Source organism: Orbicella faveolata, unplaced genomic scaffold, assembly GCF_042242905.1.
Source record: "Orbicella faveolata isolate gen_17 unplaced genomic scaffold, um_ofav_v1 contig_36, whole genome shotgun sequence".
In the NCBI taxonomy this organism is placed as follows: domain Eukaryota; kingdom Metazoa; phylum Cnidaria; class Anthozoa; order Scleractinia; family Merulinidae; genus Orbicella; species Orbicella faveolata.
In genome coordinates, this window is record NW_028301565.1 from 5509988 (window position 1) to 5527500 (window position 17513).

General features: G+C 38.7%; 2 protein-coding genes across 4 annotated transcripts in view; one reads left to right on the forward strand and one right to left on the reverse strand.

The window, feature by feature from the left end:
* Nucleotides 1-2994: 2994 nt before the first annotated feature.
* LOC110050689 (MAM and LDL-receptor class A domain-containing protein 1-like) lies at nucleotides 2995-16610 on the reverse strand. 3 transcript variants are annotated; one of them, XM_089274698.1, is made up of 11 exons: nucleotides 16459-16609; nucleotides 13151-13281; nucleotides 12549-12590; nucleotides 9502-9609; nucleotides 8934-8954; nucleotides 7359-7577; nucleotides 5897-6040; nucleotides 5591-5717; nucleotides 4555-4684; nucleotides 3869-3952; nucleotides 2995-3064 (listed from the first exon to the last, which is right to left on the reverse strand). In XM_089274698.1, the coding sequence occupies exons 2-10, from the start codon at nucleotides 13266-13268 to the stop codon at nucleotides 3875-3877; spliced, it is 987 nt and encodes a 328-aa protein (XP_089130824.1). In that variant the 5' UTR covers nucleotides 13269-13281; nucleotides 16459-16609; the 3' UTR covers nucleotides 2995-3064; nucleotides 3869-3874. The 3 variants fall into 3 exon arrangements, with proteins under 3 accessions (XP_089130824.1, XP_089130825.1, XP_089130826.1); XM_089274699.1 differs by lacking the exon at nucleotides 8934-8954 and having other exon boundaries at nucleotides 16459-16610; XM_089274700.1 differs by lacking the exons at nucleotides 8934-8954; nucleotides 9502-9609.
* Nucleotides 16611-16638: 28 nt separating this feature from the next.
* The window catches only part of LOC110050691 (uncharacterized), a 38334-nt gene continuing 37459 nt past the window's right edge, over nucleotides 16639-17513 (forward strand). The window contains exon 1 of the mRNA XM_089275283.1: nucleotides 16639-17513. This exon is cut by the window's right edge and continues 347 nt beyond it. The gene's annotated coding sequence lies outside the window, so the exon portion shown is untranslated.

Below are 17513 nucleotides of genomic sequence, written 5' to 3' on the forward strand. Positions count from 1 at the left end.
AGCCGAAAGTGTCAAATGTTCTTCTTGATGACGATTTGGTGTAGCAAGATAACAAACAACATGAAAACAATGCATTATAGTCACTTAGTGGGCCATCGACTGAAAAGTCTCAATCGCTCGAGATCGGGTGTTACCACCCACCCTCTATAGCTCTTCCTCTTCCTCTACTTCCTCCGCTACTTCGTCCCAATATCTGATCAGGAAAAACAAAAACAGGAAGCTTTTCACGAGCAGCGAATTGTTCTGCGCATTGCGTAATTGTACGGCTGGGAGAGAAAAGAGCTTTGTTCTTCTTCCTACAAGAATCTTTCGGTTTTCGACAGCCTTTTCGGTTGAACTCGGGTAATTCTCAAAACGATATCCACTTCACAAGGTTGAAGTTTAATGTTAGTCAGAGACGTCCAAAGGACAGATCTATGTACAAAGACGGCAAAGCTATGTAAGGTTGAAAAATAAAAAAAAATAAAAAAGCAGCAGAATCCCACTTCTTAAACCGCTTGTAAATATATTTAGAATTTTTTTCTTTATTTTACTTACTTCCTGTAAGTTCTAATTATTTAATAGGTAACCCAGGGCCCCATTTATACCAGCTTTGCTGAACTGGGCATCCCTGAATAACTATTGTCAATAAATAATGTAAGCCTTAGCCCTCTCAGTGGGCATGTACGCGGGTTGCAGTATTGTTGTTCTCCTATCGGAGCTCGAGTATGAAAGAAACTCGAGCATGATAACATGTGAGGCATTGCTTTGAAATTGAAATTTTACCATACGGCATATCCAGTTGCTGTAGAAATGATACATCAATTTTCTGTCAAAGTAATCCTGACGCAATTGCGGAAACTACAAATTCAGTAGAACAAATTCTTAGTTCAAGCGATTCTTACAGGTAACAACAGAATTTCTAAACCAAAGCCTTACGACACAGGAAACTTATGTCACCGTGGTTAATCCAAATGTATTAAATAAAGTCTAAAAGCGTTCTTAAAACACAGCTGGAGGAACAAATATTTGCCCTTTAAGGCCAACATGAACCAGTAATTTGTCAAGCGATGTACAATGCGCATACCTCTTAGCTGCCTTTTGAAAATTGGTTTATCTCCATCCAAAACTGGCGCAGGAACCATACTACGGACAGTTGTTGTTTTTCATGTACGGGACAGTCCTAACACGACGAAGGTAATACCGCTCCATTTCACGCTGAACATTTCTACTTTTGCTAGTTTTACATTCAGCAAAATTCTGCTTCGACTTCAAAGCTCCACTTCGACCGACTTTCAGGGCTCCACTTCGACCGACTTTCAGAGCTACACTACAAATTCACAACTCCATTCGCATGTAATTAAAAAAAGTCTCACGGGACGTCTACATGCGCGCCCGTTTTGTGAGATGTATGGCACGTCGGCTTGTATAAATTGGGACGGTTTTCGTCCCTCGGGCTAAGAAGCTTCACGCAGCTCTGTAACGGTCGAAGTAATAAAGTGATGACAAAAATTTAACAATTCATAAGTTTCTTGTTGTCGCTCCTTCCTTATGCTTATGCTCAATTTTCACGCAAACTTGAGTTAGGCGTCGCCACTTTCGACACAAAAAAATTTTCCCCCAAAATTATTTTCACCTTTCTTAACGAACGATACCAGCCACACCTATTATGAGAAATCATTGCAAAGTGCGTGTTAAAGTTATCCCAGCTTGTCGCCGCTCTATACTCACCAAATACGCTCTACTTCCCCCCCTCTCCGCAAATGTTTCCTACAACCGATTTAAAGCCTAATAATCCTTGTAACTACTCAGCTCGTTTAGTTCTTACTATTTTGAGGTTTTTTTTTTTTTTTTTTTTTTTTGCTTATTTAAGTTTAATTAACTTTTTTTTTGCCATATGATATTCTATGTATTAAACAAAATAAAATGGTTGTTGTTGTTAAATGTAAATCTTTCCACTAGAAAATCTTCCTTTCACCAACTAACCATGGACTGTGGTTAAACCAACTTGGGTTCAGAATTTTACTCGCACCGTTAGGGACTACAACTCATTCCTAGACAAGGCCACATACGATTCCATCACTAGATTTAAACCTCGGCCAAGACGAAAACGAACCCATCCAAAGCATATGCACATGTCTTTTAAGAGTGACGTTGTCATCTTTCAATAGATCGATCTGTCAACAGGTTTTAGTGTGTCAGGTTAAAACCTCGTTTATGACCATAAGGATAATCTCGCCATATGGCCATAGGGACTTTACGCCAAGAATACTTTTTCCGCAGACCTTTGGAGTAGTTTTCATTTGGACGAGCAGGGAGGAGGGTGGGCTGATGGGAGTTACCATAAGGCATATTTTTTTTTCTGTTTTAGGATTCCTTTAAAGTGTATGCTAGGCAAACAAAATCGTTCAAAGGTAAATCGTTGAATCGAAACTCTTCAGTTTAAGATAAAAGCCCACTCGAGATGTGATCAATTACATTTTCTAAAAGAAATGCTTTTCAGTCATTAGTTATGGATGCTCTTCGACTGGCAAAATTCCTACGAATTGTAATTTTTTTAAGGCCAGCCATAAGAGTTATCTTACCTTGCCATGCACATTCACTTTCTCCTCAAGAAAGAGGCTTTTGTAAATTTAATTCAAACGTTAAGCGGAATGGATCTCAGCGTATGATGATGGCAATTAAAGTCACGTCTTGGCAATCAAGACATAAAAGAAATAACAGGCGGCTCTTAAAGAGCTTTTAACTCGAAGGAGGTACGCTCTTTAACCAACGGAAGAGTCTTGATTCCCGATTTAAACGAGTTGCTTTTTTCGGCTTATTACTAATTAGCAAATAAAGAAACCTTGACGGTGTTTTGCTCTGTTAAAAAGTACGTGAGGAAGTGATAAGAACAGGGAAGATGTACTAAATACCCTCTTTTTCATTGCTAGCATTAGTTTAGGGGAGTGCTTGCGCTTTGAGTACTCAAGCAAAAGGTTTTGGCCCACCCACTATTAAGAAACACACACATAGTTGAAGCATTTGCTTTTTATTCACTCATCTAAAGTATGCATTCTATGCTGTAGATTCCCCGTACTGCATTCTGTGAAGAAGAATAAGAAAAGTGTCGATTGAAATAAAATAAAAGGACTATTCCATATCGTGTAATCCTAATGTAGACTATTCTCTTAACCAGCTTAATTAGAAGCAAAAATAGACAGCATCTTTATTATACCTAGTAGTACCTTTTAAGTACGCTTCGGTAGCATATCAGGTGCGTTGGTCGAGGCAATATGCCCATGACGAGATCAACCGAGCCTGATATACCACCGAAGCGTACCAAAAAGGTACGATTTGGTATTTACCGTACCCAAACTCGGCCAAGTGACCATGATATCGTAACCATATCAGGTTGGTGACTTGATATCACAGGATATCAGGACAGTGACTATGGCTCCTGATTGGCTAATTGCGAACGTGGGTGCGGTAATGACCTTTATCCAAAATACCGCACGGGTTGAAATTAGAATAACAATTAATGTAGAAAATTGGACGAATATATGAGCCAAAGTGTTTGTTATTCTTTATGCGAATTGCTGTACTAGTTGTTAACATAATTTCAACCCGTGTGGTATTTTTGAGAAAATGACGTCATTATCTCAAATTCTCAACCAAGACTTGGAACAAGGAAAATTAATGGCGGCCGTAAATTCTAGGAGATAAAGGTCCAAAAAACATGAGTTCTAATGTTCATAATAGCTTGAAATTTGGCAGGATATCTAGGAAAGACCTATTGTGTACGAAAATGTAAAAAAAAATGGGTATCAAGAATTTGATCATAGTGGCACGTTAAAAGAGACTTATAAACTGACAGTCTAGGTAATTGATTAACAAATTCAGCACAAACCGTTACTTAGCTGCAGGCGCCATCGGTAAAACTGATGTCATCGAGAGCGATAGGACTTCCACTGGCACTTGCCTCCAACATCAGCTAAACATAAAGTGTGCGGGGTAAAAGAGTTTGCTATTGTCATCCAAGCACCGGTGAGCGTAAAGTAAAATACATAAATTGTTGTTTCCTTTTTCACTCCTCCAGCTAATGAAGAAAGGGTACTGAATGGGAAAGGGTTGAGGTGGCTGCGTAGGTTAGTAGCTGGTTGGTAGGTAGGCAGGCCGGTTAGCGGCTGGATGGGTGGGTTGATGGGTGAGTAGGTGGGTGGGTGGGTAGGTAAGGTAGGAGGGAAGGAAGGAAGGAAGAAAGAAGGAAGGAAGGAAGGAGGGAAGGAAGGAAGGAAGGAAGGAAGGAAGGAAAGAAGGAAGGAAGGAAGGAAGGAAGGAAGGAAGGAAGGAAGGAAGGAAGGAAGGAAGGAAGGAAGGAAGGAAGGAAGGAAGGAAGGAAGGAAGGAAGGAAGGAAGGAAGGAAGGAAAGACTGAAAGTAACAGGCGTATGTAAAGAGGCGGGTAAGTACTGTAGGGTCAATAGGCTGATAGGCCGAAGGAGGAGGGAAGACCGTTAACGAAATAGGCAAGTGAGTGGGTAGGTAAATAAATTTGATCCATTACAGGATTAAGATAAAACTGCATTTAACGCACCTGCCAATGTACGCTGACCTGTACAGTTACTTTTTTACACATCCAAGAGCTTTGTCCACCACTCACACTGGTTAACTTGGTTTTTGGTGAACCCTTCTTATTCTCGATCTTATATAATGACAGTGAACCACTGTAGAAGAAAAAAAAAACCAAAAAAAAGCATCTCTAAAGAGCTGAAAATCGAACAAGCTAATGATTATCATTTTCGTGTTAGTGTATTTACAGAATTGCAGATGACTGTCTTCCTACAAGACTGCAATTTCATCGTTCCTCATTACCTCTGTAAAATGTAAGTGAATGAGAAGAGCCTCTATAGAATGCCTTGAGTAACGGGTTTAGAACTTGAACTAATTTTATTAATGAATTTTTGCGCTGGTGTTAACCTACAAATATTTTCAGTAATTTAGGCTCTACTCACTTTGTACAGGTGTCACTAATTAATTCAATAGGAAAATCAAGTTGATACGTTAAATTGATTCATTGATTAATTGATCGATCAGTCACTCGATTCGATTAAGCGACCGACCGACGCACCAATCAATTGACTAAATGACTGACTGACTGACTGACTGACTGACTGTGACTGACTGACTGACTGACTGACTGGCGGACTGTCTGGCTGGCTGATTGGCTGACTGACTGACTGACTGACTGACTGACTGACTGACCTATCGACTCACCGACTCACTGACTAACCGACTGACCAACTGTCTGATTGTCTGACCGCCTGACCGTCTAACTGTCTGACTGTCTGACCTGTCTGACTATCTGACTGTCTGACTGATTGACCGTCTGACCGTCTGACAATGTGACTGACTGACAGATTCACTGATTGAAAGATTAACTCCTCGCTTGACTGTTTGATTGATTGATTGATTGATTGATTGACTGCTTCCTTGCTTCATTGATTGATTGATTGATTGATTGATTGATTGATTGATGGATGGATAGATGGATTGGCTGATTGATTGTTAGATTGATTAATTGATTGATTGGCTAACTTAACTTGGCACTAAAAAGTAATTTCATGACTTACCCTTTCATGTAGTAGTTGAACCTAATACACATACTGCCATGATTGCTGTCGTGGTTGGCTAGGACCAACTCAAATGGGATCAAAAGCTGCGCCTTACCGCTACTATTCTCTGTCACAAGGAATTTTCCTGATGGTAAAACAATATTTTGACATCATATCTTTAATCTGTAACTGGGATTTTCCTTATCTTCCCCGTTATCGGAAAAGAAAATGTTTTCACGTAGAGTGATCACTTTAAAAATTTGCGACAAATTGCTTCTTATAACGTCACCTACAATGTATTCGTAAGAAATGGAATCTACTCACCACTCCCCCCTGCTCCACTGCTTGGTCCGCCGCTGCTGCTACTGCGGATGGCAAAGTCCATGTTATCATCAAATGGCACGTTATGCCAGTCACACATGTCTTTGTCAAATGTACAGCTTTTCACCTTGTTACTTGCCCCACTAACTACCGATAAAAAATCATCAAATCATAAAAATAAGGTTTCGATAGAGCCTTTAGTCGGCAATTCGAAGCTGTTAATTGTGAATAATATACCCTAACAATACATGTATCTGGCCTAAAGTAATTACAAGTGTTTTTTAACCTAAAATTCTAAGAATTGTTGTTTACTAGTGGAATATCGGCACTTTAAACTAACTAGCAGATAGAGCTTTAAGGTCTGAATACACCGTGCAATATTTCACGCAGTAACTAAATTGCACAATGCTTTCAACCCCCACCGGCACCCCCACCGCAAAACAAAACAAAAATACCCAATACACTTTTTTAAGATGCAATAGGCCATTTCCAAGTTTGCTTGTGCCTCTGTTTCAAAACGAGTCTCCGTGCAAAACCTTTCTTGTGAAAATAACTTTGATTTGCATGAAAATGAACCTGTAGGGGGAACTCATGAATGGTTTCGCACGAAGACTCGTTTTGAAACAGAGGCAAAAGGCAACTGGTAAATGTCCTATTATGTAAGACCGCGTTAGGCTCAATTTATGCCAAAATAAGAAAGTCAGTGTTGTGTCAGCCTCTTCTTGAAAACAGGACTTTCTTATCAAAAAGGGTGTATTGCGGAATTAGAAACGCTTCAGCTGTCTGCAGAATTACCCACAGTAATTTTAGCGTGTAACACTGACTGCATTACCGTGCGCAGATGTTAATCTGAAGCCTGCTGTTGAAATTCCTTCATGTGTCCTTGTTGCTTTTCATTGTTAAGATTTGTAAGTCATTAGGACTTTATGCTTCGATATGCTAATAAGTGCTGAGAAGGGAAGACTTTTATAATAACAGCAGACAAAAAATGAATAAAATGCCGAGAAACGAAGACGCCAACCATCGTATTACGATGATTTACCAACCATGATGATGAATCGCACTTCTACACCATCCCTTACTAAACCCTTTTAAAAGGAAACGCTTTCCAACTTTCCTGACGATTTTTACGTTCTAAAGGGATCCTAAAGCTAATTACAAATTCTTTTGAAAATTCGCAAATGTTATCTACATGCAGACAAGCAGATGAGAACCATGAAGAATTCATCGTCAGTTGAACACCTCAAATCCATAGTACACTAGAACGTGTTTAACGCGGACACAGAACGAGCAGAACTGAGCGTCTGTATCATACAGGTGGAGGTTGCTGGATTTCTATTGTTTTTTTTCTCTGAGACCAAGCGAACTATCCGTAATTTAAAACTGCTAGAATTGTGGAGTAGAGGTTGTATTACACTGCGAACAGTCGGTTAAGATACCGATAACAGTTACTTTCTGTACGTACCACTGCAACTTCCACCGCCACCGCCACCGCCACCGCCGCCGCCTCCACCTCCTCCGCCTCCTCCGCCTCCTCCGCCTCCTCCGCCGCCGCCACCTCCGCCACCACAAAAACCACAGGTCTTCTTGCAGTTGTTCTTCATATAGTCATGATATATGCTTGACGGAGCACAAAATCCACTGTTTTTCCAGCCAGAGCAATGTTGGCTGCTGTCTTTGCAAACTGTTTGGAAAAAAGATATAACAATGCAGTGCACGTCATAGGCTGTGACTGTTTCAACCTTGTGTTGAGATTGTTGGAACAACAGACGTTTTTAAAGGATTAAAGTCCTTTACGGACACGATAAGCGAGGGAAACGTTTTGGTTCAAGTTAAATTTAATACAGTCAAACCTGTATTAAGCGAATTACCTCATATTAAGAGGACACCCTCTATTAAACAGCAGTGCAAGTCCCATTCTTTCTTTTCCCACATTCACTGTAAGAAAATACCTGTATTCAACGAACACCTCTATTAAGCGGCCGCGGACAGCTTAAACTTGACTTTTATGGTCATTTCTATTGTTAGGAAACCTGTATCAAACGGACACTGCAAAAAGGATACATGCTTTTTTTGTCCACGTTTTAATAGATCGGTCAATTTTTGCCGACAAAAAGCTGTCACAGAAATACGATATTTTAACATCCGGTTTTGTTCTTACAGAACTTTTGTTCTTGTTTGATTTTGTGAACCTTCACATTCGATCAATATAGATACTGTTACTGTATACTTAAAACGCTTTACCTCATCTACTTGTCATTGTTTCTGGAAATACGGTATTTCAGAATTATCGACCGTTCACGAGAATGCTATTTGACCGTTTCAGAACCTGCTTTCAACGGACACCTTATATTAAGCGGACACTAGCGCGGGTCCTGAGGGTGTCCGCCTAATACAGGTTTGACTGCAAAACCATTTACCTTACAAAAAGGTCTAAAATTGTCTCAAAATATAATCCATCCAATATATTCGCTCGCGCGCGATTGGTCTAAACACTTCACGTGACTGAATAATTCCCAGCTGGGGAATATCCGAATGGTACTCCCCAATTTTCAAAACCGCGCGTGTTGCGAAAAATATTTGAAGGATGAAAAACACAATAGCCTCCATTTGGCGCGGAAATACGCTCGGATATTTGTCCTTGGACATTATCAGTTCCTCAAAGCTCACAGTTTTCCTCGAGCTACGCTCTCGGAAAACTGTTCACTTCTCGGAACAGAAAATGTCCGCGGACAAATATCCGAGCATATTTCCGCCCCAAATGGAGGCTATTGTTTATATAGCATCTATATTCTTCACTGCTTTACTTGGAGAAAAGGGAAGAGAAACAACGTCATTTAGCTTTATATTTTAATAACAGTTTGAGACAGCTATGGTAGACAATTTAAGAAAATTCATTGGGTAAGAATCACAAAAATTAAAAATATCATGAAAATTAGTCTAAAAAACATAAGGCTTTTACAATATTACAGGATAAATTTAACTTATACTATTTTTTTTAATCTCTAGCGTAAACCGTTTAATATTCACATTTAGTTACCTGGAGGATTAGTGGGTCCACCTATAAGGCAATAACGATAATTAATTTATTTTTTATTAAATTCTAATTCTAATAATTATGATTACACGTTTTAGCTAGCTGAATAGTGCTCTACAGACAGAGCTATAGATTCACACCAACATCAGTTTGATATTTAAAATCTTTCGGCGGTCTATAGAGCGTTTTCACACGTGAGTTAAAACGCTCTATATAACCTTAGTTTCACTCATGCTCGTGTGATGTGAAACTGCTGGCCAAGAAAGTTTCCCGAATGTCAAGATGAAAAACAAAAGAAACTGGTTTTTAATGTGGTATTGCCAAATAAGACCAAACCATGAGCAGCCGTTGTGGCTAGGGTTTATGTTCTAAATATTAGGAAGTATTCCACGGGATTAAGCATGATAATTGTTTAAATTCTGACTGAACTCGGCCCCGCGCTCTGATCTGTACGTTGCATGTCACTTAAAAGTTTGACTTTTACGTCATTTCAAAAGTAAAGAAAAAAAATGAAGTTTAAATCGATTTTACGTTCCATATATTATCATGTTCAATTATCATAAATACTTACTACAGTAGCCGCATTTTTGGGGGCAGTTTGTCTTCATATAATCTTTATAGGTTTGGCAATAATCGTCCGGCCACTGTGCACAGTAATCTAGCAAGTCCTTACACCCACCTAATGAAAAGAGTCAACACGTATTTTACAGGAGAAAGCGGTGTCAACATGCTTAATGGAGGATGGATTGAATTACAAGCAACAAAATATCCATCCACTTTTAAAAGTTTACCAACGTATAATGACAAGATCTTGAATCTTTCCTATTTACTGCGACAGGATTAGTACTTATGAAGTGCTACTAGACAAAGCTAGACTACCAACGTTACGTGATCGCAGGCTTCAGGACATAGCCATATTGATGTATAAAGTCAGGACTAACTTAGTTCCATCATATATATCAGATCTTTTTAGTTGTAACATGAGTAAGTATAACCTTAGGAATGCAGACGATTTTTCCTTACCAAGATGTAATACTGTTACATACGGGTGACATAGTTTAACATATATGGGACCTTTCATTTAATCGAAGCTGCAGAACTCTATTAAATTGGCTGACTCCTTCAATGCTTTTAAAAATCAAATCAGGGCGCTCGACCTGTCGGACGTTGTATCGTAATATAAATGTAAGGATTGCTATTCGTGTAGAACTTAGTTTTTGTTGATTTTGTAAACTGTATTTATATAGGTTTTCTTTTCTTTTATTGTACATATACTAGATTGTAAACTTATTTTATTTATTTATGGAGTAATGTAGATAGGTGTCCCCAATTAGTTTTTATTTGTAAAAACTAGAAAGACTGACACGGTAATAAAGTTATTATTATTATTATTATTACTATTATTACTGATTATTATTATTATTATTATTATTATTATTATTACTATTCCTAACTTAAATTTTAGAACAATGGTTTATAGTAAATGATTACAATCTGGAGTATTAACAGTTCGTATGGCGTGTTCTTCCACGTGAGGGTAGTTCTGAAAAGACCTGTTTTTGGTGACTGACGTTTCGCCAGCTGAGCGGAAGTCATCTTCAGTGTCAGTGAAAAGTGTTTGTCAGTTGATGGAGTTATAAGTCCGGTCCGTTGAAAATGATTGGTTAGTTTAGGCCTGATGCTATTGGCTGAAAGCTTCATGTATTATCCTCGAGCTATGATTGGTTCGCTGGACGGTTTATGCCCTTTGTGGTTGTTTAGTGATTCCCCAGGGTAATTACTTGGTTTTACTTTTATGACAGCTAATTGAAAACTTTCTACTCTATATTGTCTTTGTAGTAAGAATCATAGGGAAATAACAACATGGATCATTTTGGTACATTTTGTAGTATCTTGTATTCCGATATAGAAAAATTCAGGTCAAGTCGCGACTTTCGTGGATGCTCGTTACTTTCAGCGCGTCACCTCTTTCGGGATTTGCTAACAGGCAGGAAACTTTATTGTTGCTTTCATGAGGTTGCTACTTTATGGAGGGTGGGGGGAAGTTGTTACTATCGGAACTTTCCCGTAATTCTGGTAATGTTAAATCTTACAGTAGATGACGTAGTTGTGTGCTTGAAACTGTCTTTTGTACTTAGGTTTACAGTTTTTTTTTTTTTTTTTAATCGATTTCGTTATAGTCACAAATATTTCTGCAATGTTCTATAATTTTGTACTAAGTATCATTTTGAACCAATACAAGACAAGAACTATGACTAATAAAGGCCACTGCCGCTGCCATTTTATCCCCTTGCCTCAGCCCCGTCGTTGACCAGGTCACTTACCATTTACAATCTAAGGAAAAAAAACGGCAAAAGTCCCCCTCCTTCCCTCCCTCTCCTTTGCCATGCGTGTACCCGACCTTTCTGACATATTCCAAAATCAAACTTTGACAATGTTATGACACAATCTATCATCAATAAGACGACAGACGCATAAAAAAACTGACGTCAACTTGTTTTTAACAATACCAAGACCCCAAAATGGTCAAATGCCGAGAATAAATGAGGGGAACAGACGCCGTCAACTTGCCGTAAATAAAGATAAGCGAATTTTATTTTAAAAAATGCCAATTTTGTCAATAGCTTTTCTCGCTTTTTGATTGGCTACTCAAAAAATTCCATAAAATCCCATTGGTTAAAAAATTGACAGTTTGACAGCTGAAAGTCAGCGCGCGAGAAATTAGACAGTTATTGTAAAAAGCCGTTTCAAAGTTTAAAATTCTATATTTAAAAATGACTGGTCCAAGAAGCCAAGTAATGCAAATGATCAACGGTAAAAAATCTTCCTTTCTTCCTCATTTGATCACGAGAAAATTTACAGTGGAAAAATTTCCCTTTTCTCAGGGATTTCAACTGAAAGCGAAACAAGTTTTAAGACACCATTCAAGATTTTTTTTTTCCGACAAAAGACTCATGTGAGATAATGAAGTAATTTTAGGATTGCGGGTTTTGAGAAAAACGTTTGCAATTCAACGAAACGGATCATTTGCATCCAGAAAGGCTCCGCTTGTTGTGGAATCAGCTGCAAGGATTTTAAATACACCTTGGAAACGTAAAAGGGGGCAGTGTTTCAGTCTCGAAGAAAGCTTGAAATTGTATTCTAACTGTAAAGATTCTGTGCCCTTACTAAGTTAAAACACAAGAATATTCAGAAAACACAAGCCAGAGAGGGAAGCAAACGTTATTACACTAGTGAGGAAACCCATGGGTGAAATTTCTTGCGTACTTATTTTTTGCTAGGGCGGATCTAGGGGGGGGGGGGGGGCGCGGGGGTTCGCGGAGTTCGCTCGAACCTAAATTTAAAAAATGAGACATTATAACACGCTGGCTTGGCCTTAAGAATGACGGAAATCCCATTTCCGAGGACCTCAATAATAACATTTTCCGGGAAAGATGCCCCCGGAACCCCCCACAGGGGACCGCCTTTGGCGGTCTGTATCTCGAACCCCCTCATCTAAAATCCTGTATATCCTGTATCCGCCCTAGGCTTAATTCGGCAGTTAAATATTCAGTCTGGGCTTGACATGGCACAAATTGAAAACATGGTGACCACATTAACACGAGGTAATTTTCTTACTTTGTCGCTTTTCGCGGTCCTTGGCTTCTTCTTTTTCTGGAACTGTCGCCAACAACAAATATAAGACAACATATATGTAACAGGAAATGATGAGGACCAAACATCGTTAGTCATATTTTTTTTCGTACAATGCAAAATCCTTAAACTAAAAAGCAAATTTAGGTATCGTACAACAAAGTGGAACTTTGCAGAGATTTGCCGTGGAACCAACAAAATACGAATTTTTTAAAAGGTTTCTAAAAGTAATTGGCCAACCAAAACGACGGCAAAATTGAATTAAAATCTACAAAACTATACCCTACAACTACAAAAACCAGCTTTTTCACGGATTTTTTTTCCAAAAGCAAACATGTTCAAAATGGCTCAATGTGTAGAAAACAATCTATTCTACTCAAAACTGATATCGTTGATATTTCTAAGAAAGAGGCATCCAGTCTACCAAATATTAGACAAATATTGCATTTGGTCATATTAACCAGTCTGATATACGAGAACAAGAGAAGTACACGTGTCTCCATGTTCTATTGGATTTCACCTAAATCAGTGGTTTCACCGAAGAGGTCGAGAAATGTTTTTGTTGCAAAACTAGTTTTGAGTTTTACCTAAAGGTTCAGGTTCGTCGAGTTCAAATTCTTCCAGTAGTTCTTCCTCTGGAAACGCCAGCGAAAATTGCGCTAACAGCGCCCAGCTACACAGCAACGCAAGCCAGCGAATTTCCATTCTGCCAGCCAAACTGAAAAAGAATGATAAGTATTCGAAATGAGCCGCGGGGCGAATTAGTTCGGGTACAGCAAAAACTCCAGGCGCAAGCGTGTTTACACCAGCTGCGTCACGTCAGCAAGAAATCCATTCACAGTGTATTTCATCACAAAAATTAAAGGGGCATTAATGGGTGTCGCTGTTTGCTGAATAAAAAGATATTTGCGCAGCGTAAAGTCTGTTTGCAGTGGCTTCAACATAGTTTTAAAAGCGTCTTTAAGAGAGAATGGCATTAGGTGATAGCATACTTGTTCACCTGAGAAGCAACACAATGGATTGTGGAGAACCAATTTGCGCCGAACGATTTTCGTGTGCTGAATGTGTTTATTTTGTGAGCAGGTTTTCTCTTCTGGCCATACAGAAAACTAACTCGTGTTAATTGAGAAAAGAAGTCAATAGACATTCGCCTGCCATTTTTTTTCACTTAAAAATTGCTTTTAAACTGATCAATAAACGAAACTTTGAATTTTCCAGTTTACTTTAGTAAACCTTCAAGGGATGGAAAAGACCATGAAATGGAATGTTTTAATTTTATCATTATTCTTTTGCATTTTTTTAATTATTTTCATAAAATCGACGGGAACAAATGTAAATTTTGCTTCTCGATTAAGGACTATCTGTTTATTTTTTTCAGTTTTTTTTTTTTTTTTTTTGAAACAATCGTGCTTTCAATTGACCCCCCATGATTTTGAACAACATTTCTCCAAGGCACCTGAATATATCTATATATGATACTCGACTATTTACGTTTCGTTTAACTGAGGAGACGCCTTGTTGCTTGGCAACTTTCAATGTAAAACCAATATTCTGATACACTAAAGAGCTAGTGGTTATTTTGTAAAATAAAGACTGATGGAGGTTAACTGAAGCTGTAATAAATTTATCAAATCAAAGTTTTTTAGTTTCAAATTCATTTTTCATTCCACAATTTCTTGTCTTTCAATCAGTCGTTAATTAAAAGCCCACTTCTTAAATGTCAAGTCTTTTTCTTCCAATAAATAAGACAATTTCATGGATATGTTGGCATCTCCAAGCAGATAAAATGAAAGAATACAGCTGGATAGTTAACTCCCTTTTTCAGTTTCGCCAAAGACAATTCGAGCCAAGAAAACCAGGTTGTATCAAAGTATATTACCCTTTGTAGTGCTTTCTTCCCATGAAAAAAGAGATATTACCGGAAAAAAAATGGTTTGTGATAGAAGAACGTGTAAAAAGGTAAAATTTTTCAAGATACGTTAGCTCTGACCTATCTCCAGCTGATTTACTCAAATAAATCAATATCAAAATCAGCAACTCGGCTAATGTAGTGTTAGAAATGACAAGTGTCTTGGAAATAAAAAGAATGTGCATGGCACGCGTTGAAACACATTACGCGCGTCAGTTGAGAATGCCAGCGACTGTGATAGACATTCATTATACTCGTGCGTAATGTAAATAGCTGTCAAAATAATTATGATCTTCAGATTGATATTGATCATTAGAAAAATGGTCGGTTCACGAAAACTCCAGGCTTTATGTATTTCAGTTGGTGCTGTAGATGTTGCGGTAAAAGAAATCGTTTTCTTCTCCCCAAGATTGGATGAAGGCTATAAAGGGAAATAATCCCCCATATAAGGCTTATTTCCGAAGTAATCCCTTTCAAAATATTTTCAGATCACTCCCAAGGGGCTTTGAGAGTGTGACCTTTATGGAAATAAACTCTCTTACTATAATATGCCTGAAGCACTTAGGATTCGAGCTCATCGTGGTGCAGCCCGGCAAGCTGTAGATGGCCTGGCGAACAGCAGAGCGCGCGCGCGATACACGTGCGTAAACGGGCCGAGAACACGGCAGAAAAATGTTGGCGCGGAACGCGAAAAAGGAGCAACGAAAAATAAACCTTAGTCCCGCGCTCCACGCTCGGTGGTGTACTCCGCGCCTTGTCTCGCTAATTACCCTTTTTCACAGATGAGTCGATGATGTGACGACAGAATTGATGAAAACAAATAATATCAAACCACAGGTGGCCCAAGCTCACAATGCGAGGAGTTTTTTTTTTTTTCTAATCTTTACGCGAATGTTCAGCGCGCGAAACGTGACACGGTTACCGCCGACATCTACTATTACATAACGACCGAGTTTGGTTACGCGAAACGTGACCTTCGCCTTGCAGTATGTGGTGGTGTTCTATTACAACGGTTTGAATTTATAAAGGTTTGTATGGGGAAAAAACGCTAATCGACATTATAGCTGAAATTTTGGTATTTTTGCAATAAAAATGACTCACCTCAATGCCTTGTTGTCTCTTCTATTGTCATCTCGCTTAAAAACCAAAAAGCGACAACTTGCTTAAAAGGCTTCGGATCGAGCTGAGAAGCGAGATGACAATAGAAAAGACAACAAGGCATTGAGGTGAGTCATTTTTATTGCAAAAATACCAAAATTTCAGCTATAATGTCGATTAGCGTTTTTTCCCCATACAAACCTTTATAAATTCAAACCGTTATAATAGAACACCACCACATACTGCAAGGCGAAGGTCACGTTTCGCGTAACCAAACTCGGTCGTTATGTAATAGTAGATGTCGGCGGTAACCGTGTCACGTTTCGCGCGCTGAACATTCGCGTAAAGATTTAAAAAAAAAAAAAACTCCTCGCATTGTGAGCTTGGGCCGCCTATGATCAAACATTCACGTGATTTCACTGACAGACTTCAAGAGAGCGCGACAGGAACAGCAGGAATGCCTCAACTTCAGCAGTATAGCGAGGTACAAGTACTGTAAAACTGACTATATGGCCGTACTCGTTTAGATGCACGGTCACGAAGCACGTGGGGCCAAATACTTTTAATCATATACGAACGGTCGGAACACGTAATTTAACGTAACACCTCACGGCTTCGAAATTCCTCTCGTTGGATATCTATAATCTGACACTAACCGAAGGTCAATCATTCACATTTATCTTACCGTAAGTTACCTTAAGTACCTTTCTTGTCAGAAAGCGAAGAAGATATTAAAGAGGAAATGATAATCTTGTTCTTATTGTACTCAAATTCAAATAGCTTAGGTCAGAGTTCTGTCTGTCAATGAATTGATTTTGCGTGTTGTCGTTGAATTGAAAGACAAGACATAAACGCAGTCGGTCATATTATGTTAGTTAGCTGATTTACCTCAATCTACTTCCCGTCAGTTCTTTCTACCAGATAAATGCGGCACCAGTATCAAGTGTTGATCAAAGAGAGATTCTGAAACGGGCTTTCTTCTCCGTTGGAATCGGTTTAGACCACTCCGAAATACTCCTCGTAGACGTCTCAGCGGCTGATACGGAAAATGACACCAGTTATACGTATGTTTTTCCGTCACGTACTCTAACTACGACCCCACGGAGTCCAGGTCTCGCCCTGGTCAGTTGTCCGTGTCTGTTTCGATTCAAATATAAATACAGTAATGTTAACATCAAATTAAAATTCCTCTTCTAATTATTTGTTATATTTGCAGATATATATTTCTTTTTGAATTTTTTTTTTTTTTTCAGTTTGCCTTGGAAAATGCATTTAAATTCACGTGCACATTTGAACATGCCGAATATTCAGGCGTAGACAATCGGTAAAAATCGATATCGGGAATCAGTAGATATTAATCGATATCAATCGCCGATTGCTATCGATTGATATCTGCAATCGATGACAATCGAACTCACAGAAAATTATTTTAATCGATTGTTATCGAGTGACAAAAATCGTTAACAATCGATAATTCTTTTCTTCAGGAATATCGATTGTCATCGAGTTTTGTTTTTGAGATCTATTCATTGCCTTTGTTTCACTAGGACATTTACTCTGTTGTATGTCGATACTACAATGACACTAGAGTGAGCTTAGTCTTTCTATCGATGAAGACACCTCTTTCGTCAATTTCGGCCCTGGAGGGAACACAAAAATGAGTAAATCAATATTTCCTTTGTTCATTGGTTTGGTCGGAAGTTTTATGCCCGGTGTAAAACTGCAGTTGCAAAGCATTACAATGGACTAATGAGTATGTGTTTGATTCAGAGACGGTAACGATTGGCTGTTGTGACCTTTCTTGTGTTGAGTAACAAAGCACTGAATATTCTCAAATTAGTAGAATATCAGCAGTCTTTCCTTCGTTCGGTCTGACCTGGATGGAGCTCTGAGAGCAAATGCTGTGTGTCGATGACAACTCGAACGGCCATTTGCTCTCGAAA

Bases quoted from the DNA above. Each gene is read 5' to 3' on its own strand.
- LOC110050689 (XM_089274698.1), bottom strand. From the start codon at position 13,268: ATGGAAATTCGCTGGCTTGCGTTGCTGTGTAGCTGGGCGCTGTTAGCG. The intron at 12,591-13,150 runs GTAAAACTCAAA...TGTTGGCGACAG, and splicing joins CGACGAACCTGAACCTTTAG to TTCCAGAAAAAGAAGAAGCC. The intron at 5,718-5,896 runs GTGAGTAGATTC...TTTTACCATCAG, and splicing joins CAGTGGAGCAGGGGGGAGTG to GAAAATTCCTTGTGACAGAG.